Here is a 24,194-nt window from a genome sequence, read left to right on the forward strand (position 1 = left end):
TGAGAGCACCTTGAATGTCCCTAATGTATCAACCTCTGCCACTACCCTGGCAGGGCATTCCAGGTACTTACTACTAAAACAAAATTTACCTCTGACAGGTCCAAAAACTTTTGAGACATTTGGACAGGTACATGGATGGAAAAGTTGATAAGATTATGGGCCAAATGCTGACAAATAAGACAAGCTTGGGTGGGGCATCTTGGTCGGCATGCTCATTTGGACCGAAGGGTCTGGCACTTGATAAATCACCAGAATCTGATGGCTATATCCCAAAGTTTTAAGCAAGTGAGTAGTCATCTTCCGTAATTGTGCAAAGCCTAAACTTGTTCCTATAGATTGAGAAATAACAAATATAACCACACTATATTTTAAATAAGTTGGGAAAGAGAAAATGGAATTATAAGCTGGCTAGCATTACAACAAAGAGGGGAAAATGCTAGATTCATTTATTGAGGAAGTGGTAATGGTTCATTTAGCAATTAGTAATAGGATTGGGAGAGTTGGCATGAATCAGTGAAAAAGAAATGTTAGAATGAACTTCGTTTACTTTAATTAGGATTATGAAGGAAATTAGAGCATATGAGATTGTGGCAATTAGAATGGTTAATAGTAAAATGGCCATTATTGCAAGTTGTTAGTGAGTTTGTTTTGGCGTTTGTTGTTAAAATTGCAATGCTGATTGGATGCACAGTCAATTAAGAGAATGTTGGTACATGTTGGTACAGAAAGTGTCGAAGTAAAAGATCAGCCATGATCTTATTGGCAGAGTATGAGGTGTTCAATGACCTACTGTTTTCTAATGTTAAGATTTCTAATTTAATAATGTAATGAACTTGGTGCTATCTTTGGGTAATTTTAAATGTTCTAATTTAAAGCACAAGAAATGTTAAATGCTCTTTGCCTTTACAGGAATTTCATCCATGGAGCTTGCAAATGGGGACATAGCTGCTATTACTCACATGACCTGTCTGTGCAGAAATCATCCCAGATCTGTAGGCATTTTTTAAATGGATCTTGCTTCTATGGAGACTACTGCAGGTTTGTAATTTGATAGATTTTTTGAAATTTGTATAAATGCTTCGATTTGGTATTTGCCTAGTGATGAATTATTTTTCATCACTGGAATACTTTAAAGTGCTGCATACTCTTGGTTTACTGAACAGTGCATATAAGCTTAGCAAATGTGGCAAGCATCATGTTAGGAAAGAAACTTGCAATAAGATTACTATGATCCATTTAATTTGTTAGTTTGGTTCTCTTCTGGTTTAAGGAATATGTAGTATTTAAAATTTAATTTCAATTTTGAGTATTGTTTCCAGCCACCACCTCTCTTTCCCCCCCCCCCCCCACCCCTTGTGTTCTTGTTTTTCTGGGATAAGTCACTGCTACTGATGTAATTGTTGTCAAGTATTATGGTGTGGTGCAGGGTTCTTGGGGAAATATGGAAGCAAACTTTGTACCAATTTACACAATAGTCAGATGTTAAGGATGTTGTGGAATTTTTTTTTTGAAGAACAGATGGCTTAGTGATGCCCTTCTACTCTTGGAAACCATTCTATAGTCTGCTTATAGTACAGAGCTACCCAAAATTTTAGTGTTGGGGATAAATATTTAAGTGGTGGGAATATTGTGACACAACACTTGATTGAACTTTTGGACAATTTGAATGTTTCGTGCAGACCTAATTTGTTATTGACCATGCAGGACCAAAATCATTGCTTCAGAGGAATATGTACGGTACTATTCTGCAGCATGAATGTAATTAATTGCTGCCCATGCAAATCAAATGGGATCACTATACTGAACGTGATAATTTGTTAGATTTGCAGTGAAGATTGGCTAGGCAGTTTATATATGCCTCCCTGTTCTGGGACAGAATGGTTCAGTTTTTTTCTAAAAGGCTTTTTTTGAAGTGTTAAATTGTATTTATGAACAATGCCTAAAAATATCATGCTAGATATCAACACATACAACCAACTGTAGGATGGTCATCTGGGAGCAGATGTGGCTCTGAGCCTGCCCTTCAGCTGAGGAGGACTGGAGAATCTTCTCGGACTTCCCATTATGTGGAATCTAGATACCACACTAGAGGATACAACCCCAGAAACAGGCGTGGTTCTGCTCCTACTATTCATCAAACTGCAGTTGGATCTTCTCAACCTTACCGTACTGCCCACTCAACTACTGAAATGGCCTCTTGGAGTCGACGTGGTTCTGAACCTTCTGTCTCAAGTTCTCTGCGCCTGATAAATAATGAGTGCTTTGGCATGCACTTGGAGGAAGAAGCTGAAGAAGATAAGGAAAATGAAACTCCTTCAAAATCAGAACTTGATGAAGGACAATTATCGTGGCTGTTTCAAGAGTGTGGTAAGTAACACTGAACTTTATGTAAGGCTATGTTTTGAATCTTGGCTTTTGGAAACTAATTGCTCAAATGAGTTGAATAGTGCAGAGTAGGAAAAGATTTTGCAGCTATTGTGGGCAGGGATGTCTATCTTCAGTATTTTTGGAGGAAGTGAAAAACAATTGGAAAATCTTGTTTTCAGACACTGCAGTGAAACTTTGCATCTGTAAACTGAATTAGTAGGCAAAACAGGGCTAATGAATTGTAAATCATCCAACTGGTACTTAGTGAATTGTTCTGGGAACTGCAGTAATGTAGCCTTGCAACAGTTGAAATATGAGCACAATCTAAAGGTTGAAATAAATGAATTGATCGGCATCCATATAAAATGGGTAATACTTGACTAATCCTCTGAATGGTATATGGATAAAGCAATATGCCAGGAAATCTTGTGGTGGGGAGTGCATTAGAACTTCAAAATATTTAACCAGATCATGCTTACAAATTCAAGCTAAAAGCAGTGGCTTCATGGAATACTCCTTTATTTAAAAGAGAATCAATACTGTTTAGTGTAGCAGTCTGAATATAGAGATGCTTGGAAGCCACACTCCACAGTAGTGGTCCCAGGAATCTTCACTAATTTCTTGATCTTTTTGTAAGATATTATGTTCAATTATCAAAGTTGAATTGGAGTTTGAAAACTGAGTACCTTTTATGCCTGGATTCTTCACACGATCCAGATTTTTAATATATGTGTAGAATTCTTTCCCCTGCGTCACCATGGTCAAAGACTCAATAGTAGTGAAATGTGGATATCTGGAATTTGAAGCTGCTTTTCTGTGTCTTTCATTACCTTATGGAAAATTTGGAAGCTAAAGCAAAACCAGCTCTGGGAGTAGGTTAAATGGCCATTGTAAATTGTCCCATTAGGTTAGGGTTAATTGGGTTTGAGGGTTGCTGAGGTGGCATGGTTCAAAGGGCTTGAAGAACCTACTGTATTGCTAAAATAAGTTCCAGTTGAATTGCTGGAAGTTGTGGATGCATTTTGTAGTGTATCGTTCCTCACTTTCAGATGCAGGTCCTGCTGCTTCGAAACACTCTTAGGCCTGAAACTTGCTGCCTTGATTTGGCCCATACCCAACCTTCCAATTAAGCCCAGCACTTAAATCGGTCAAACATTGGCTTGTTCCTTGCTCTCGGGCCTTGGCATCACCACCTCATCGCTGCCTTGCCTCGGTTCTGTGGTTTCAAATTACCTCCAAGTCTGCTACAGAATCCAAGCATTGGCTCGATCCCCACTCTCAGGCCCGGGCCCTGCTACCTTGATTCAACCAGTACACGTCACATCGCAGCCCCCGTCCTGCACCTTCAAGATTTCAGTTCACGCCAGAAAGCTGGCAGATCGTACAGGTTCAAAACCTCAGCTCCAGAAGGGAAATTACTGCTTGTTGACTGCAATGATAGTTTGAAGGGGAAAAATTGGTGATAAAGTAGTTAAGTTGTTTGCTGCCAGCAAGCTGTCTCTCTACTTCACCAGTGCCATTTTAAACCAGTAATACTGCTCTCATCAATTTCCAGTAGTCCAATATGCACTCTCGCCTCTTTTACTCAGTATATCTGGGGGGGGGGGGGAAGGGGGAAGAAAGCTTTTTGTATCTTACTTTTATATTATTGGAGAGCTTACTCTCATATTTTGTTTTTTTTTCTCTCCTTAGTGCCTTTTAGTTGCCTTTTAAAATCTTCCCCTTGTCTTTTAAAGCCATATTAGATAAGACATTGATGGAATCAAAAGATGAGGTAGCATCAGTGTGAAGAAAAACTTTTGTAACTTTTCATCAGCATGTGGGAGTAATAAAGGTAGCAGATCATTATCATGTTGCAGACAAGGGAGAGTGGAGAAAACAAATGGAATGAATATAGGGTGGAAACCAAGAGAATCTAGATGCTGTTGCTGCTGCCGTCTGCTTAGTATCAGAATTGGGTTTAATGTCACCATGAAATTTGTTCACTTAACGGCAGCAATCCAATGCAATTCATGGTAAATATAGAAAAAAATGAGTATATATCTATATTAAATAGTTAAATTAAAAATGGCAGTGCTAAACAGAAATAATAAAAAGTGAGGTAGTGTTCATTTGGAAATTGGATGGCAATGTGCAAAAAGCTGTTCCCTGAATCAATGAGTATGTGCCTTCAGTTTCTCTACCTCATCTCATTGTTACCATCAGGATGAGGGTACGTCCTGGGTGAAGGGGGTCCTCAATGATGGATGTTGCCTTTCTGAGGCACTGCTCCTTGATGTCTTGGATACTGTGGAGGCTATATACCCATGATGGAGCTAACTAATTTTACAGCTTTCTATAGCTTCTTTCTATCCTGTGCAATAGCCCCCTCCCCCATATCAGATGAAAATGCAGCTTGTCAAATGCTCTCCATGAGTGTTTTAGGTGACAAACCAAATCTCTTCAAACTCCTAATGAAAAGTAGCAGCTGTCTTGCTTTCTTTATAGCTGCATCGATTGATTTGGGACAAGGTCAATCCTTGACACCCAGGAACTTGGAAATTACTCACTCTCTCTCCACTTCTGATCCCTCTGAGACTTGGTTTGTATTCTCTCTTGCCCTTTCTGAAGTTCACAATTAGCTCTTTGGTCTTATTGACATTAAGTGCAAAGTTGTTGCTGCGACTCATACTAGTATATAAATGGGAGCAGATTAATTATAAAGGAGAGGAGGGAGAAAAGAACGCTGCAACTGCGTAACAGAGCATGGTTGCTGGAAATGATTGGCAAGTCGTGCAGCGTGGGGGGGGGGGGGTTGAGCTGGTTGATAATCTTGCGGGTTGATCAGAAGGGAAAACTGGTTATGGAGTTACATTCCTAATTATTCTTCACTCTGCAAACACTACTTGATACACGATACTGTTTCCAGAAACTGCTACTCTGCATTTCAGTTTTAGCTGTAATTTTTGCCCCATTTGCTCATTTCTTTGCATTTCTGATAATGGCCCAATTATGAAGGGCCTTCAATCTGAAACATTATCTGTGCCTATTTGGATGCTGCCTGACTAGTTGAGTGTTTCTTGTACTTCAGATATGCAGCATCTGCAATTTTTTTAGTTTTTCAGTACAATTGTTTTATTGGTATATTAATTAATCTACCTGGCAGCTTCAAGTCTAGATTAATCAGTCAGTTGAGTTTTCTTCTGTAAATTGCATAATTATGTACATAGTTAACTTCCTCATACTGTCTGTTTACTTAATTGTACTTGCACTATTTGTACTCATTTTCATTTAGATTTTTGTGGTGTTTCTTTTTAAAAGTGAATTTGGGGGTCTTCCTTAGTTTTTAATGTAGAAACTTCCACAGCTTATCTAACAAGTTGCGTGGGGATTTGATTTCTTTTAGCTGTGGTGCCTTAAAACAAGGATCTGTACTATGAGAAGAAATTTCCCATAGGGCTGTGGAGGCTGAGTTTGTACAAGAATTACTTAATTTGTCTTAAATATTAAAATGTATGATATTAAATCAAGTGGTCTTGGGACAGAGATTATTGAATGGTAGAGCAGGCAAGCCAAGCAAGTGAACACATACAACAAGCTGGAGGGACTCAGCAGGTCGGGCAGCATCTGTGGAAACGAGCAGTCAATGTTTCGGGCTGAGACCCTTCGTCAGGACTGAAGAGGGAGAAGGCAGGGACCCTATAAAGAAGGTGGGGGGGAGGGTGGGAAGGAGAAGGCTGGTAGGTGTCAGGTTAAAAACCAATCAGGAAAGATCAAGGGGTGAGGGAGGGGAAGCAGGGAGGAGATAGGCAGGAAAGGTGAAAGCAATGTGTAGTAGAAGAAGGCAGAATCATGAGAGAGGTGATAGACAGTTGGAGGAGGAGGCAGAGTGAAACTGGGATGGGTGAAGGGAGAGGGAGGGAATTACTGTGTTACGTATCCCGTAACTGGATCACTTACCAGCAAAGATAGAGAGGTCCGCTGAAGTCTGATGGTACCATTTTTAAACGTTTTTATTTATAAAGGGGCACAAAAGTAAGGTTAATACAAACATTCAGATAACATACGTCGTCAATACTCAATCTAAAGCGCAGGTATAGTAATAATCAATAAGAAATAAGCTCTATCGTTGTCTAGGGTTAAGGTATATATTGTCCGCTGTATATCTAAAAGTCTCTTGCGGTCACTGCAGTTCCACCAGCTGTCGTCTTTTGGGGTGTCGCGGTGGTGCACTTTTGTTGGAGAGAGAGAGATAGAGATTGAATGGAACAGTTACCCGGCGGGTTTTTCCAACCTTTATGAGTTCGATCCGTCGGAGTCTCGTTGGGGAATGGCTGCTCACTTGTGGCCTCTCCTGTAGCTAAGCCATTTTTCCGTGGTGAGGTCGCCAATCCCAGGCAAGGAAAAGACGCACACGAACCCCCCCCCACTGGCTGTCGCTATTAAACGCTGTCACAGGATTTCTAGCGTGTCTTCTGGTGCATCTGGGGGGCCGTCTTTACAACCCCTCTTTTATCTGAACTCACGGGGTCTCAGATGTCAATCAGGTTGGGATGATGCAATCTCTCTCCGTCTCTCCACCCACGTTGCCCTGAGGGTATACACGTAGTACAGTTCCCAATTCACAAAGGTGTCTCCACGAGACAATGACCACAGTCGCCAGCTTTTGCCTCGCCGTGAAACGAGGGACACCGCACGTATCTTTCTCTTCTCTTGGGTCATTGACCCCCTGTTCACTAGGGCTCTTGCGATTCTCACAAAGGAGGGGGCTGGGGTCATAACAACTGTAAGTTGGAGAATTCAGTGTTCATGCCAAGGGGCCGGAGACTACCCAGATGGTATTTGAGGTGTTGCTCCTCCAACCTGAGTTTGGCCTTGATGGCAGTAGAGGAGGCCATGTATGGACATGTCCGAATGGGAATGTGAAGCAGAGTTGAAGTGGGTGGCAACCGGGAGATCCTGTCTGTTGTGGCGGACGGAGCGGAGGTGCTCGACGAAGCGGTCCCCCGATCTGCGTCGGGTCTCGCCGATGTAGAGGAGGCCATGTATGGACATATCCGAATGGGAATGTGAAGCAGAGTTGAAGTGGGTGGCAACCGGGAGATCCTGTCTGTTGTGGCGGACGGAGCGGAGGTGCTCGACGAAGTGGTCCCCCAATCTGCGTCAGGTCTCGCTGATGTAGAGGAGGCCACACCGGGAGCACTGGATGTAATAGATGACCCCAACAGACTCACAAGTGAAGTGTTGCCTCACCTGGAAGGACTGTTTGGGGCCCTCAGTGGTGGCAAGAGAGGTGTAGGGACAGGTGTAGCACTTACGCTTGCAGGGATAAGTGCCAGGTGGGAGATCCATGGGGAGGGACGTATGAATCAGGGAGTCGTGGAGGGAACGATCCCTGCGGAAAGCGGAGAGGGGTAGAGAGGGAAAGATGTCCTTAGTGGTGGGGTCCTGTTGAAGGTGGCGGAGGTTGCGGAGGATAATATGCTGGATCCGGAGGCTGGTGGGGTGGTAGGTGAGGACAAGGGGAACTCAGTCCCTGTCGTGATGACGGGAGGATGGGGGGGTGAGGACTGAAGTGTGGGAAATGGTGGAGATGCAGGTGAGGGCATCATTGATGATGGCAGAAGGGAAACCACGATCCTTGAAGAAAGAGGACATTTGTGATGTCCTTGAACGGGAAGCCTCATCCTGGAGCAGATGTGGTGAAGACGGAGGATCTGGGAATAAGGAATAGAATTTTTGCATTTGGCAGGTGGGAAGAGGTAAAGTCAAGGTAGTTATGGGAGTCAGTGGGTTTATAGAAGATGTCAGTGGACAGTCTGTCTCCAGAGATGGAGACCGAGAGATCGAGAAAGGGGAGAGAAGTGTCCGAGATGGACCAGGTGAATTTGAGGGCCGGGTGGAAGTTAGGCAAAGTCGATGAAATTGACGAGCTCAGCATGGGTGCAGGAAGCAGCACCAATGTAGTCGTCAATGTAGCGAAGGAAAAGTTGGGGAGCAGTACCAGTATAGATTTGGAGCATAGACTGTTCCACATAACCCACGAAGAGGCAGGCATAGCTGGGGCCCATGCGAGTGCCCATAGCTACACCCTTGGTCTGAAGAAAGTGGGAAGAGCCAAAAGAGAAGATATTAAGTGTGAGTACCAGTTCCGTCAACCAGAGGAGTGTGGTGGTGTTGGGGAACTGGTGAGGTCTATTGTCAAGAAAGTAGCGGAAGGCTTTGATGCCTTCTTGATGAGAAATTGAAGTGTATGAGGATTGCACATCCATTGTGAAAATGAAGCAGTTGGGACTGGGGAACTGGAAGTTATTGAAGAGGTGGAGGGCATGGGATGTGTCCTGGATATAGGTGGGGAGGGACTGAACTATGAGTGACAAAATGGAGTCCAGGTAAGCAGATACAAGTCTGGTGGAGCAGAAGCAGGCTGAAACTATGGGTCTACTGGGACAGACAGGCTTGTGGATCTTGGGGAGGAGGTAAAACTGAGCAGTGCGGGGTGTGGGAATTATGAGTTTTTTGGCTGTGGATGGAAGGTCTCTGGAGTTGATAAGGGCAGTGTTGGTACGGGAGACAATGGTTTGATGTTTTTTTGGTGGGGTCCTGTTCCAGGGCTAAGTAGGAGGAGGTGTCAGAGAGCTGTCGTTTGGCCTCAGTGAGGTAGAGGTCCGTCCGCCAGACTACTATGGCACCACCTTTGTCTGCGGGCTCGATGGTGAGGTTAGGATTAGTGCGGAGAGAGTGGAGGGCAGGGCATTCAGAGGGAGTGAGGTTGGAACAGGAGAGAGGAGAGACAGTTGATGCCTCAGCGAGAGTTGGAGATGAAAAGATCAAGCAAGTGGTTGTTTAGTTTATCTTTGACATTTCAAGCAAGGATTGATGTCTTGAGTAGCAGATGAGAATAAAATGCATTTTTTAAAAAAAACCCAGCCTGGACAGCTTGCAATCATTGGGGGAACAACGAGTTCAGAATTGTTTCAAGACATTTTGCAGTAGAATGTCAGGGTAGCCTGAAGCTTAATAAAAGTTGGATGATGCAACAAAATAATGATCCAAAAACACAAGTAGATCAACAGTAGAATGGTTTAAAAAGAAAATTCGTGTTTTGGAATAGCCAGGTCAGTCAGGACATGAACCCAACTGAGATGCTGTGGCATGAGTTGCAGAGGGCTGTTCATGCAAGGTATCCCAAAAATACTGATAAACTGGAACAGTTCTGTATGAAGAAATGGTCTAAAATTCCGACTGTCCGTTGCGTAAGTCTGATCAGTGGCTACAGGAAGCGTTTGGCAGAGGTTCTACCAGTTATTAAATACAAGGGTTCACATACTTTTTCCAGCTTGGACTGTGAATGATTAAACAATGTGTTCACTAAAGACACAAAAAGTACAATTGTTTGTGTAACTAGTTCAGGCAGATTCTGTTTGTCTATTATTGTGACTTTGAAGACCTGAACACATTTTATGAGTAATTAATACAGAAAGCCAGGTAATTGCAAAGGGTTCATAAACTTTTTTCTTGCAATTGTGTACAGTATGTACTTGGACAATAAATTTACTTTGAACTTGGTAAAATTACAGTTCATTTGGTTAATCTGTTTGGGTAGCAATGAGTTTGCTTTGCTACATAGTTGAATTGTGAAAGGGTGAGATGGTGAAGAGATTTCAAAACTTTAGTCTTTACATTTTTGACTTGTTAAATGTTCATGAGCAAAGTGGCCATGAATAACAGATCTTCATTTAAAAGGATGCCTCTGAGAGAATTAGTAACAGCATAGAATTGCATAACAAAGTTTAGAGAAATTCATTTGACATGATTTGCAGCTTTTCAGCTTGGTTCAAATTCAAACTTTAGAATTCCATTTTTGCAACATTGTAAGGTTTGCTTCATTGAAAATTTATAAGTGTAAATATTGACCTAGTATTACTAGCCCAAATTTATTTCAGTTATTGTCATTGCTCGAGTTTCCTGTTATACAATGTAAAACTTGGTGTTACATTTCAGACTATTCATCAGCATCACAGGCAGCAGGTTCTGCTCAGTGTACTTGCCAGAAACCAAACAGTGGAGTCAACCATTTAACTCAGAATGACCTGAAGGACTCTTTGGCTTCTCAATCTACTGTGAAGGTCTGCAATTACAATTTATGTACAAGATCTACTTCCATTTATCCATTCCAGTTAACTGCATCTTTATTTAAGTTCTTCTGCTTGATATTTTGTAACTCTAGGTCTTGCATGAGAATTTTTTTAGGACTATATTGAATGAATTGGATTATGCTTCATGTCATTAAGAATGAGTATTGCAAAACAAATTAGTGTCTTTATTAAAAAAGCAGTTATTACATAATTGTAGCATGAATGGAGATTAAATGAGCATTATCTGTTGAAACAAACTGATTCCCAAGTCTTGCATTCCTTCTCCATCCAAATAAAGTAACTTCAGTTCTTTAGGTTATTGTATAATTTTTCTGTGAGTGTGGTATCTTTCCTCTGATAGAATGCTAAACAATTTTGACTATAATGAATAAAAAGAGAAGAATGGTTTACTGTCTTCTATTTACATTCAGAAAAAAATGACCACAAACCAGGCCTTTGAAATGAGCAAAGATATTATTTGTGGAATATGCATGGATAAAGTCTATGAAAAAACACCAGCTAAAGACAGGTGCTTTGCAATTCTTCCTGACTGCAATCACGCTTTCTGTGTGACCTGTATCAAGAAGTGGCGACACAGCAAGGGATTTACCAATAATATAATTAAGTAAGTAAACATCAAAAACTAAATTTTTTTGCCATTTGTAAAACCGCTATTCTAATTGTCTTAATTGTTGAGTTGCTTGAAAAAGTGGTGTTGCAAGTAAGCAGTAAGGTATACAGAACAGTGTAAATGTAATCACCAAATGTGCTGAATTGGTGGTTCCATGTCAATTTCTGGGTGGTGGTGTGAGAAATTGATCTTTGCTACACTGTTTCTGATCAGAAAAACTGTTTTGGATCATTTTACTCTATAAACATTCTTGTAATTTTAAATACTGTAGAATATTCAGAGGTAATATTTTTCTTTTTAAAGAAAGGATGCTTGATGATTGAGAGTATTTCAAGATGTTGTCAAAGGGGAAGTATTTCCATCACAATATTCAAAAATATCTGAATTTAAAATTTGCTGCATTTCCTAATCACAGTTGAATTTGGACTGTTATTGATGGCATTTAGAGGTATGGCTAGACCTTCCATTAAACATTGAACATGAATGTTGATGGTATTTGCATTTTTCCTCTTAAATGTCCTGGAAATTCAAATATTCTTTGTTCACAGAGCATGTCCTGAATGTAGAGTTGTGTCCAGTTACTACATACCAAACAGATATTGGGTAGTTGATGAAGAGAAACAGGAGCTTATTACAAAGTTCAAAGCTGAAAAGAGGTAGGTTTGAGTTAGAATACTGCAGTATCAGTGTTATCTATTTGTTAACTGTACATGCTATGGAAATTATGAAGTATACTATTTTCCAATTCTTAAAAAAAAATTTGCATTTATCTTAAATGACCTTGGACTCATTTCAAGACAATTTACACTCATAACCACATTATTAGTTACAGAAGTGGAACCTGGTGTCACCTTCTGCTGTTCTAGTCTGTCCACTACAAGGTTCAATGTTCAGAGATGCTCTTCTGCATATCACTGATATAACGTGTTTGAGTTATTGTTGCTTTCCTGTCAGCTTGAACTAGCCTGGCCATTCTGTTTGATTAACAAGGTGTTTTCACCCCCAGAACTGCACTGCACTGGATGTTTGTTTTTGACACAGCTCTTTGTAAACTCTAGAGTGCTATGTATGAAAATGATAGATCAGTTTCTGAGATACTCAAACAACCCCCACCTGGCACCAACAATCATTCCATGGTCAATGTCACTTGGATCACATTTTTTTTTCTCATTTGATGTTTGGTCTGAACAATAACTGAACCTCTTGAACATGCCTGCATGCATTTAATGCATTGAGTTCCTGTAATTTGTTTGACTGATTAGATACTTGCATTAATGAGCAAATGTACCTAATTAAGTAGTCACTGAGTGTGTATATTAATGAGTTGGTGCTAAATTTGCTCATTTCTATAATGATCTGGTGGCAGTTACACAGATACCTTGTGTATGTCACAACCAATGGTACTATGTAATGAAACTGGATGCAGGGATGGAACTTTGTACTTAATTTGTTTCGTACCCACTGATGTAGTAAGCTCTTCATTGTTGCTTCAGTTCAGAGACAGTAAGAAATAGATGGTTTATGTTAGTATTGTCTTTTTATTATTGTATGCATTTAAATATTCTCTTCCTGAGATACAATGGCCATAATCTGTAATTTCTGATGCTCAATCCAGAATATTTTCTTTTAGCCTCTACTTCCTGCTTTTGGTCAATGTGAGCTTTTACTATTGGAAGTAATTCTCAAACAAAATGATTTTTTTACTAAACCTCTGACTTCCTCCCAAACACCTGATTGGTAGGTTATGCTAAAGAGATGTAAGAGAAACTCAGTAGATCAGGCAACATCTGTGGAGGAAAATGACTGATTGACATTGTAGGTCAGACCATTCATCTGAACTGCAAAAGGGTGGGGGAAGGTGTAGCCAGTATAAAGAGGAGAGAGAAATGTGGCACAAGAGCTGCCAAGCAATAGTTGCAGCCAGATGAGGGAGAAAAGTGGAAATAGTGGCTGGTAATGATGGGTATAGATAAAGGTCTGCAGGATGAATCGGGCAGAAAAGAACTATGGAGAATGGGACTAATAAGGGAGGTGGGATAGGCAGATAGGAACAGTTCTGAGGGGTGGAATCTGGTGAGGGAGTATGGGTTGGAGGAGTGGATAGGTGTTGTAGGAGGAGGGGGGAACAGTTTGAAATTGAATGGGAACTGATGCAAAACCTCTGGAGAACCTTGCCATTTAGGCATGACATTGATTTCTTAACACCAGTTTGGTTTGGTCAACTTGTATGGTACAGCTTAGATAGAAGTCATAAGTTTGTAGTTTCAAAACTATGTACTTTAAACCTTGTACTGTGTAATATCTTTTGGTATAGATATCCAGTTGACTCTTCTATGCTCTCAGCCCTCACTCCTATATCGTTTTCTTGCTGGTTTTAAGCTTTCACGTACTTGTATATTAACCTTAATGACTTACAACAGGGTTTCTGTTGTGAACATTTGGTTTTAAGAGGTTTAATCAGACTTCTGATTATTTTATGTGTGCAGTTAGTTAAGGAAACCAATTCTTTCCTTGGTACTACTGGCTACTCTACAAGCTTGGTTGCTGTTTTCCCCTGCTAAATCCTTCAATTTCATGTTTGCTCTTATAAGCATTTAAGGTCCTTTGTAAACCAGTCCAGGTGTTCTCTATCCTCCATTCTGGAATCACCTATTCTTCATGCACTTCATCCTTGCTCATTCCACCTAGTAATTTTCTCCATGGTGATGATCTTGTGCCCTCATTAACAGGCACAGAGCTGAACCTTCCAAGAACTGGATGCAGTTTGTTCTAAGGCTAGTTTTTCTACTTGTATTCCTTACTTTATGGGGTGATTTCTTCTATGGGCAAAATTAGTATTTCAAAAGTTGAAGACCTGAGATTGCTTAAATGTGAACACTGTCCTTTGACATGTAAATTATTGTACTTGGGGGCAGGAGGGAAGTCCTCATGGGGGCTGTTTTTCCTGTTTTACTTTGGTATGGGTGGGATTGAGTTTGCTTTCTGAAAGGCCTGCTGTGAGACACTATTTTGATGAACATGTTTTTTGAAGAAAGTTCAGGTGATGCTTAAATTTGAGATGAGAAAATTTAAATCCTATTCCTGCTACAGTTAACTCACCTCTGCAATGACACTCTTCACAGGAAAATAAGATGCAAGTTTTTTCTGCAAAGTAATGGCAAATGTCCTTTTAAATCTGAATGCATATACTTGCACGAATTTCCAGAGGGATACCGGCCAGCTCGGCGTCAGCCAAGAAAGCGGAGCAATCATGTAAGAACATTTTACGTAATTACAACAGAAGTATTTGCTCCATTATTGTTTGCATAATTGGTTTATTTTGTAGAATAACCCTGGTCTTCAAGCTAATTAGGCTGTATGTAACTCTTTGGAATATACTAATGAGGCAAGTTTACAGCTGATACAGCTTTAGTTTATCTACTGAAGCCAGTGAATGACCTAAATCAATGGAAATTAAACAGCAGCTAGAGATGGATGGCAAGAGGTTGAATCTTGGAGTGGGTTAAAAACCAGGATGCAAAATTTTGAACTTGACTTTTATAATTGGTAAGCTTGGGTGATGGGTATATGGGTACAAATTATTGTGTAACACAGGCTCTTAAATGAAAACCAAAGACCTGCAAATGCTAGACATGTAGCATCATTTTAATATTTTGATAAAATAGCATAATTTTTTTTTGTGGAAATACTAACAGGTCAGGCCACATCTGTGGGAAGAGAAATGTTAGTTAACATTCCTGGTGTTTAGAATGATCTTAGTTTAAAGTTGAGTGAGGAAGAGCAGCCAGGGTAAAGGATCGATGGTTGAGAGTTGAAAGATGTATTTGATTGGTGAAATCTTTGACCCTGTGGATGTTCTAGTAATCTGTTAATTTATGGATGAAGGGGAGATTTGAGGTGATAGTGAGAACAAATGCTGTACGTATACTTGATGAATCTTAACATTTTTTTGAATAAGTTTTCCAGAAGGTTGGTTTGGTGGAACTTTATATAGGTGTAGTAAAAAGAGGAATTTCCAAACTGCATCTTTGCATGGCATCTGTGATATTAACTCTGCTTCCATAACTTGCCAGAAAGGCTAATTCCACTAGTTGTTTATACAAAATAGTTTTGGGACTTGGCGATAAGTATGGCCAAGTTTCCTTAAAATTATTTCTTGGACAATTGATCATACAACTACATCATCAAATGCAAACATCGCTGTATTGACATTTTGGAATGCTCGGTATGACCAGTAAAGACATGGATATGAGGCTTGCAGTCAAAAACATTTTTAACTGGGAACCATTTTTAAAAATGGAGGTACATGAATCCAAAAGCAAGGAAATGGTAATCTGTTTTGTAAATAGAGCTTGGGAGAACTGTCTTGGACCGAAATCTTGACTTTTATTTCCATGGATGCTGTCTGACCAGCTTAAATTCCTCCAGAGTTGTGAGCTGGGAGAAGATGCAGAAGACAAAGATCTGAATTATACCAAGGACTGAGAGTTTCCTTTTGAGGCCTTTTGGAGATTTTAATAGTTCAAATTTGGGAGTTTTTCTGGTAAATAATGCCATTTATTGCTGACAGAAAGATTAGTAATGTGGATGAAACAAAATAATGGAACTGGTGAGGTAGTGAGGCTTAGGAATTTGCAAATTCATTAATTATCTGCAAAATAAAATTATCTACTTCAGATTCAACATTATTAGCTTTGATTAAGATTTTAGATTTAATATCTTTGTTTATCTCACAGCCTCCTTTTGGACTTGGATGGAACGATGATGACGACGACGATGATGATGACTTTGAGCGTGCCCTTCATCTTTTTGGTGTGCTTTCCCTTGATTCTTTTTTAGAGAATGCAGACTTTCATTATGAACTTTTTGATTCAGATCTGTCTGATTTTAGCCTGGATTATGATTTTGATTCTTCCTCTTCTGATGATTAATGGTGCAATCAAAGCCTTTAAGACTGGTGTAGTGCTACTTCATGTAGCAGGTAAATAATAATGACAGTAGTTTTTCTATCTTTCTGGCAGTGCCGTTGTAAATAGCAGGCTAGTCCATACAGTTAGATATTGGAATAGGTCTATTTACACTGGTCTATTGTTAGTAAATTTTATTTCTCAGTGTAGTGACACCAAAATCTATTATGCTACCTTATTTAAAGCTGGCAGTTTCTCAGCAATTCAAGTCCTTTAGATTGAAGACTTAATACTTGCGAACTGAGTAGCACATGTGATGTATCTCAATGGTTTGAAAGACTTTTATTGTGATTTTCTGAAGGATTGATTCTGCTGAATCCCATGGTCACTGCAGGGATAATGTTCACTGGGGTTTTGTCTGTTGCACCAAACTTTGTAAATATGTGCCAGCAGGCCAAATGACCTGTATGCTGTAGTGATACTGAGTTACTACGCCAAAGTTTTAGAGCTGAATAATGTAGATTTGTAATGGCTACAATTGTGTCCTTTATAGGAACAAATGGACATTTATCACAAGAATCACTGAGTTTAACATTTTTGTAACTTGATCAATAATGACCTATTAATAAACTAAGCATATTTTTAAAAAAAAAATTTGTACTAAAATGTCAAAATAAAACAATTTGTAAATAGGTGTGTGTTTTTGCATTTTTCCTTCCAGTATGTTTTACAAAGTATGCATTTAGGGTGTGTTAACAAGTTTCAGTTTTAAGACTGTAAGCATCACCTCACATTGCAGAAAGCACTGTAACCTGACTAACTTCAGATCCCTCTAAGTAAATATCCAAAATAAGGCTGAGCCTACTATTGCAGATATTTTTACCCAGTGATGAATTTCCAAATGCTATGCTTCCCTCCCATCTTCAGATCACCTGCTGTTAACTATCTATTTTCATCTCTCTGATCATCTACCAGGCCTTGGGATATAGGACTTGTCCTCTGCATCACTATACCCATTAGATGCGATTGCTGTAATAATCTTTGAGAATTAAAGATTGTTTGAAGAGTACATATGGACAAGGTTTGGGTTAGATATACAGGAGTTCCGTTTATAGACCTTGCATTTTATTAAAATACTTGCAGATTTTAAATTCATCAGAAAAATTGCTTAATCTAGGTAGTATTTGCTTGATGCATATAGCCTTCAACTGTCTCTAATGCATTTGGTGCTTAACTCCTGGGTTTATGGTAAGTCATTGCTGAATGTGAGTGATGCATCAGACTTCAACATCATAATCAGCAAGGTTTTGTTTGTCTCCCCTCACACTGTGACACCTGTTCTTGTGGCATGTTGAATTGTCTGGTGAATTTTTTGTTGTACTGCAGATCCTGGTATCTCTTTGGGCTATTGCTTGCTTGGTAGATGGTGGGTGCTGAGGGGGGGGGGGGGGTGGAAGAAGGGGACTTTGTGGTTCTACATTTTTTTTTTACTGTCAATTGTTCTTTGAGGCATTCAGTATTCATGGATATCTGAAGAGCAAGAATTTCAGGTTTGAAAATACTTTCTGCATTGTTACACAACTTCAAAATTTTAACTTGTAGCAAGGGGAGGGAAACTATGTGGTTGTCCTGCGAGGTTGAAATTGAGATGCCCCCCCAAGTGTTGTGACTAACCAAGTGGTCCTATTCAAAGATCTGCTGTACTAAAACATCTGTCCAGCTACGAGAAAACCCTCCACTGCTCCCTTTGAGCTCTGATTCTTTGACCATGTGCTCAACCAGATGCTCTACCATAGCAATGCATTCTTCCTGGAAAGTTGTCTCAGTCACCATCTTGGACCCCTCTTCAAATGTATCCAAACCAAACCTTCCAGTTCTGTTGCCAGGCCTCCCAGTTTGGGGCTAGGAACATCGACTGCTTCTCCTGGATTCTGTGCACCAGACTTGCCACTATGTTGAGATATCTGTTGGTGCGCTCTCTCTGCCACAGCCCTGGGCCTCACTCTTCACCATCTCTCCAACACTTCACCCTTCACTGGATCTGAGGCAGAACACACTATCATAAGACATAGCAGCAGTATTAGACTATTTGGCTCATTAAGTCTGCTGTGCCATTTCATCATGGCTGTTCCATTTCCCCTCAACCCCATTCTCATGCCTTCTCACCGTAACACTTCAGACCCTGACTAATCAAGAACCTATCAACCTCTGTCTTAACACACGCAATGAACTGTCTTCCACACCCGCCTACAGCAATGAATGTCATAGATTTACTATCGGGCTGAAGGAATTCCTTTTCATCTCTGTTCTAACCTAAATGTAAGCCCTTCTATTCTGGGGTTGTGTTCTCTAATCATTAATTTTGTTTTAAAATTTCTTTTTAAATTTTTCTTCTTCATCCCTCCTCCCAACCCACTGTAGGAAACATCCTCTCCACATCCACTATCAAGGTCTTTCAACATTGGACAGGTTTCAATAAGATTTGCAACCACCCCACCCCCCAAATTCCAGCAAGTACAGGCCTAGAGCCACCAAACACGACTCGTAGGATAACCCTTTCATTCCTGGATTAATCATTCTTGTGAACCTCTGAACCCTCTTCAATATCAGCATATCCTTTTAGATAAGGGGCCTAAAACTGTGCACTATACTCCAAATGAGGCCTGTCCAGTGCCTTAAAGCTTCAGCATTACATCCTTGCTTTTGCATTTGCTTTCTGTACTACCAATTCAGCCTGCAAGCTAACCTTCAGGGAATCCTGAACGAGGACTCCAAAGTTCCTTTGCATCTTGGACTTTTGACATTTCTCCCCGTTTGGAAAATAGTCTACATTTTTATTCCTTCTAACAAAGAATTGGACCATAGTTTCTGACACTATTCCATCTGCCACTTCTTTACCCATTCTCCTAATCTAAGTCCTATAGCTTATTGCTTCCTCAACACTGCTGGCCCCTCCACCAATCTTCGTACCCTCTGCAAACTTGGCCACAAAGTTTACAAAGATTATAATTCTGTAATCTGAATCACTGCCATGTAACATAAAAAAGCAGTCCCAACACTGACCTATGCAGAACACCACTAGTCAACCAGAAGAAGCTGCATTTATTCCCACTTTTTGCCTCCTGCCAATCCTCTATCCATGCTAGTACCTTTCCTGTAATACTGTGGGCTCTTGTTAAGCAGCATCAACAAGGGCCTTGCCTTTGTGCCCCTCTGTCCATATCTGAGTCCCACACCTGCCATGATGCTGATCTCTTCTGTTACCTTCATCTCTGAGCCTAGATTTTCTTGGGCACTCCTTTCTGGCCTTCAGCCTGCTGGATCTTTTCCTCTACAACTGTCTCAACCTTAAGAACTCCACCTTATTTGAACTTCACCCCTTCTGATCACATGTGCTCTCTGCACCAATCCCTACCTCACCATCAGACCTGCTGACAAGAGGGTGCTGATGTAGTCTGACAAACTCGTCTCTGCTGAGGCCAAACAGCATCACTCTGATACCTTCTCTTATTTACCCCTTTAACAGGACTGCACTAATGAGCATCAGGCCACTGTCTTCCAACACCATCACCAACCTCCTAGACCAAGGGTTCAAAAAATTTTATATGTAGTGGACCCCCACCATTAATCTAGGGGTCTTCCAATATAACTCGGAGTCCTGCCATGTGCAGAAGTTCGCTGATGACACAGCCATAGTGGGGTGTGTCAGGAATGGACAGGAGGAGGAGTATAGGAAACTGATACAGGACTTTGTGATATGGTGCAACTCAAACTACCTGCGTCTCAATGTCACCAAGACCAAGGAGATGGTGGTGGACTTTAGGAGATCTAGGCCTCATATGGAGCCAGTGATCATTAATGGAGAATGTGTGGAGCAGGTTAAGACCTACAAGTATCTGGGAGTACAGTTAGACGAGAAGCTAGACTGGACTGCCAACACAGATGCCTTGTGCAGGAAGGCACAGAGTCGACTGTACTTCCTTAGAAGGTTGGCGTCATTCAATGTCTGCAGTGAGATGCTGAAGATGTTCTATAGGTCAGTTGTTGAGAGCGCCCTCTTCTTTGTGGTGGCGTGTTGGGGAGGAAGCATTAAGAAGAAGGACGCCTCACGTCTTAATAAGCTGGTAAGGAAGGCGGGCTCTGTCGTGGGCAAAGTACTGGAGAGTTTAACATCGGTAGCTGAGCGAAGGGCGCTGAGTAGGCTACGGTCAATTATGGAAAACCCTGAACATCCTCTACATAGCACCATCCAGAGACAGAGAAGCAGTTTCAGCGACAGGTTACTGTCGATGCAATGCTCCTCAGACAGGATGAAGAGGTCAATACTCCCCAATGCCATTAGGCTTTACAATTCAACTGCCAGGATTTAAGAACTTTTTTTAAAGCTATTATTAATGCTTTTTGAGTTAGTGATTTAGATGCATATCATATTATTACTGAGTTAAGTATTGTATGTAATGAGTTTTTGCTACAACAAGTGTATGGGACATTGGAAAAAAATGTTGAATTTCCCCATGGGGATGAATAAAGTATCTATCTAGACCCAGGTTGGAAACCCCTGCCCTAGACTCTGGAGATCCATTGCCAACAACCTCCATTGTTCCTGCACTGCTTGTTTCTACCTCCTACCCAAGATCCACAAACCCAACTGTCTCAGTAGACACACACCTGCATTCCTTGGCTCCATTTTGTCCCCCTTCCTCCTTATATCTGTGATACTTCATATGCTCTCCATCACTTGAATCACTTTGTTTCCTGGTGCTGATTGCCTTATTTTCACTGGACATTGTCTGTACAAATCAACCACCACAACCCATAAACTCTTATCAGGAAGGCCTTAAAGCTCCATTTATTTTTGGACAACGGACCTAACCAGTTCCTCTCCACCTGCAACCTGCATCTAGTGGTTCTCTCCATAAAGCAATTTTTCTTTTGGCTCCTACTTTATACTGAGTGCCAATGAAGGACTTTGCCTGAAATGTCAACTGTTTATTCTGCTCCGTATGTTGCCTGAGCTACTGAGGCCCTCCAACATTTTTGTTACCAAAAGGGCTTCCTCATTTCACAGGAGTAACCAATGTAAAGCGCTTCTTGCCTGCTATTTGTATTTTTACACAGCAAGTTTTGATTTCTCAGGGTGTGAAAGGACAATATGGATATCTGCAAAGATTCTTTCATAGTTGGTTTCGTGGACAAAGTGGAAAAAGTCCAGCCAGATCAAAGTAGGATTAGGTCCATCATCCATTCAAGAATAACCTATCCAACAATCTTTACTATCATTTGTTGTGCTACCATAATCCCTTGCTTCCAAAAAACATCCACATATCTCTGCACTTGCAGCTTTGTGAGCAGACTTGAGCCTCTAATCCTTTCAGTGAACCTCTGGACCCATGGCATAGACAACACATACTTGTAAGATGTATGTATAAAGAGTGTTTGATGGCTCTGGGTCTGTTGTCTCCAGAGTTTAGATGAATAAAGGGAATCTCATTGAAATCTATGATTATTGAAAGGCCTTAATTGAGTGGATGTGGAGATGTTTCTTACTGAGGGGGGAGACTAGGACAAGGGGGCACAGCCTCACAGTAGGCTGTCCTTTTATAATTTCCTTAGCCAGAGGGGGGTGAATCTGCTGTAGAGGCAAAATCATCATGTATATTTAAAGCAAAGGTTGATAGATTCTTGACTAGTAAGGGGGTTAAAAGTTGCTGGGAAAAGGTAGCAGAATGTGGTTGAGAGGGATAATAAATCTACCATTATAACATGCCTGAGGAGATTCTCCTAGATCTTATCCTGTTAATGAGCACTGGCTGAACCTCCAGCCTAAAATTCAATGCTTCATCACCCTGACAGAAGGTATAAGGGCACCATTGTAGTGTAGTGGTTAAAATGACACTATTACAGCACAGGGCATTGGAGTTCAAAGCTCAATTCTGAACTGGCTTTTTGTATAAATCACTTCTTCCACATGATGGCAGTAGTCATTTACTGCAGAGAATAGGTTTTGCTGGGGAATGAAGTTCTCAGCTCCAGATTCACACAAAGTGCAGTTGGCTAATCAGTATCTTAAACCGCCTTGGAATTGTCCTTGATTAAATGTTTCAAATTGTTAATTTTAATAAGAATGTTAGTTGGCCTTTCCATTAAGCACAGGACTGTCTTACAGTAACTGCTTGCTCTAAGCCTCTACTGCTTTAACTTAAAATATTTAATACTCTATTATCAAATGTTGTTCAATAGTGACTACAGTATTTTTTTTAAACACAAACTTACCTAGGATAAGCAATATGGCAACATTATTCAGTAATTCCATCATTCTTTTCCTTCAAAGTATAAATTGTAAACAAATCTCACATTCTCTTCATACATTTAAGGCAATTAGCAGAGTTCCAGTGCAAATAGAAACATGGAAAACCTACAGTGCAATACAGGCCCTTTGGCCCACAATGCTATACCAAACATGTCCTTACCTTAGAAATTACCTAGGGTTAGCTATAGCCCTCTTGTTTTTCTAAGCTCCATGTACCTATCCGGGAGTCTCATAGGCTACATCCACACTAGACTGGATAAATCTGTAACCGAAGCATTTTCTCTTCGTTTTGACCCTCTGTCCACACTGAAACAGCGTTTTCCTCCCCCGAAAACAGATGTTCAGAAACCCTCTCCAGAATGAATAAATCAGAAAACGCCTCATATCTGGCATAGTGTGTACAGGGTAACCAGCTATTTTTAAAATTGCTGTCATGACATGCCGGAACAAATGTTGGCGGCAGTGCGGCATTTCATTGTTTTCTTGAACGCAACCTCCAACACCACCTGACGAGATGTGTAACAGCCTAATATAACATTGTATGGAAATACAAGGCAACACTGATGAAGACATGTTTTATACATTTAACAAGGTGCTTTATTAATGTATTGCTTGTGCAAACATTCAGTAGATGCAACTATCACTTTTGCCCAGTAACTTGTTTTATTGCACATGTTAAATACAGCAAAATAATACACAAAGACATGGCAAGATAACAGCAAATTTCACTTTTGCCCAATAACAAGCCTTATTGCATTTCGTTGTAGCTGTCGTCCCTTTCATTGGTGAAGAGACTATGTCTGTAGAATATGTTTCTGGACAAATGCGCACCAAGTCTTTCATTTAGCAATTTCTTTAAGTTTTTCTAGTTTGTAACTGGACAAACATGCACCAAGTATACAGTTTCCTCTTCACTTGTTTTCTGTGTGTCCTGCGCATGCCCAGTAGGAGGAGATTCACCCAAATATTCATCTTAATGTGGACGGAGGTATTTTTAAAAACGCCTAGTGTGGACGTAGCCTTAAAGACTCTATTGTATCTGCCTCCAGCAGTCACTGACAGCTCATTCCACACACTCACCACTATCTGCATTAAAAAAAACTTAACCTCTGACATCCCCTCTGTACCTGCTTCTAAGCACCTTAAAACTGTACCCTCTCACTGACCTCCATGCAGAATATGACCTGTCTACAACCACTCTTTGCCTTCTGTGGGCAAGCTAATTCTTGGATCCCATGCCTCCTTACTTTCTCAAGAAGCCTTGCATGGGGTACCTCATCAAATGCCTTGCTAAAATCCATATACACTATATCTACTGCTCTTCCTTCATCAATGTGTTTAGTCACATCCTCAAAAAATCCCAATCAGTCTCGTAAGGCATGACCTGCCTTTGAAAAGCCATGCTGACTATTCCTAATCATATTATACCTCTCCAAATGTTCATGAATTCTGGTTCTCAGGATCTTCACCATCAGTTTACCAACCACTGAAGTAAGACTCACTGGTCTATAATTTCCTGAGCTAACTCTACTCCTTTTCTTGAATAAGGGAACAACATCTGCAACCCTCCAATCCTCTGGAACCTTTCCCATCCCCATTGATGATGCAAAGATCATTGCCAGGGGTTCAGCAATCTCCTTCCTCGCCTCCCACAGTAGCCTGGGTTACATCTTGTCCGGCCCCGGTGACTCATCCAAGTTGATGCTTTCCAAAAACTCCATCACATCCTCTTTCTTAATGTCTATGTGCTCAAGCTTTTCAGTCTGCTGTAAGTGATCCCTACAATCGCCAAGGTCCTTTTCCGTAGTGAATACTGAAGCAAAGCATTCATTCAGTACTTCCACTATCTCCTCCAGTTCCAT

General features: G+C 40.7%; 1 protein-coding gene across 5 annotated transcripts in view; it reads left to right on the forward strand.

Annotated features, from left to right (window-relative positions):
* mkrn4 (makorin, ring finger protein, 4) overlaps positions 1–24,194 on the forward strand; it is a 39,282-nt gene that overhangs the window by 8,736 nt on the left and 6,352 nt on the right. For 2 of the 5 annotated variants that reach the window (XM_073030346.1, XM_073030344.1), the window contains exons 2-8: positions 910–1,038; positions 1,958–2,367; positions 10,351–10,475; positions 10,916–11,109; positions 11,664–11,771; positions 14,238–14,367; positions 15,852–15,927. In XM_073030346.1, the coding sequence (XP_072886447.1) occupies positions 910–1,038; positions 1,958–2,367; positions 10,351–10,475; positions 10,916–11,109; positions 11,664–11,771; positions 14,238–14,367; positions 15,852–15,927 (1,172 nt within the window). Of the gene's footprint in view, positions 1–909; positions 1,039–1,957; positions 2,368–10,350; positions 10,476–10,915; positions 11,110–11,663; positions 11,772–14,237; positions 14,368–15,851; positions 16,715–24,194 lie in introns of those variants that run through there. The other 3 variants (XM_073030347.1, XM_073030348.1, XM_073030345.1) reach the window with 2 other exon arrangements.

Source organism: Hemitrygon akajei, chromosome 27 (assembly GCF_048418815.1).
Source record: "Hemitrygon akajei chromosome 27, sHemAka1.3, whole genome shotgun sequence".
In the NCBI taxonomy this organism is placed as follows: domain Eukaryota; kingdom Metazoa; phylum Chordata; class Chondrichthyes; order Myliobatiformes; family Dasyatidae; genus Hemitrygon; species Hemitrygon akajei.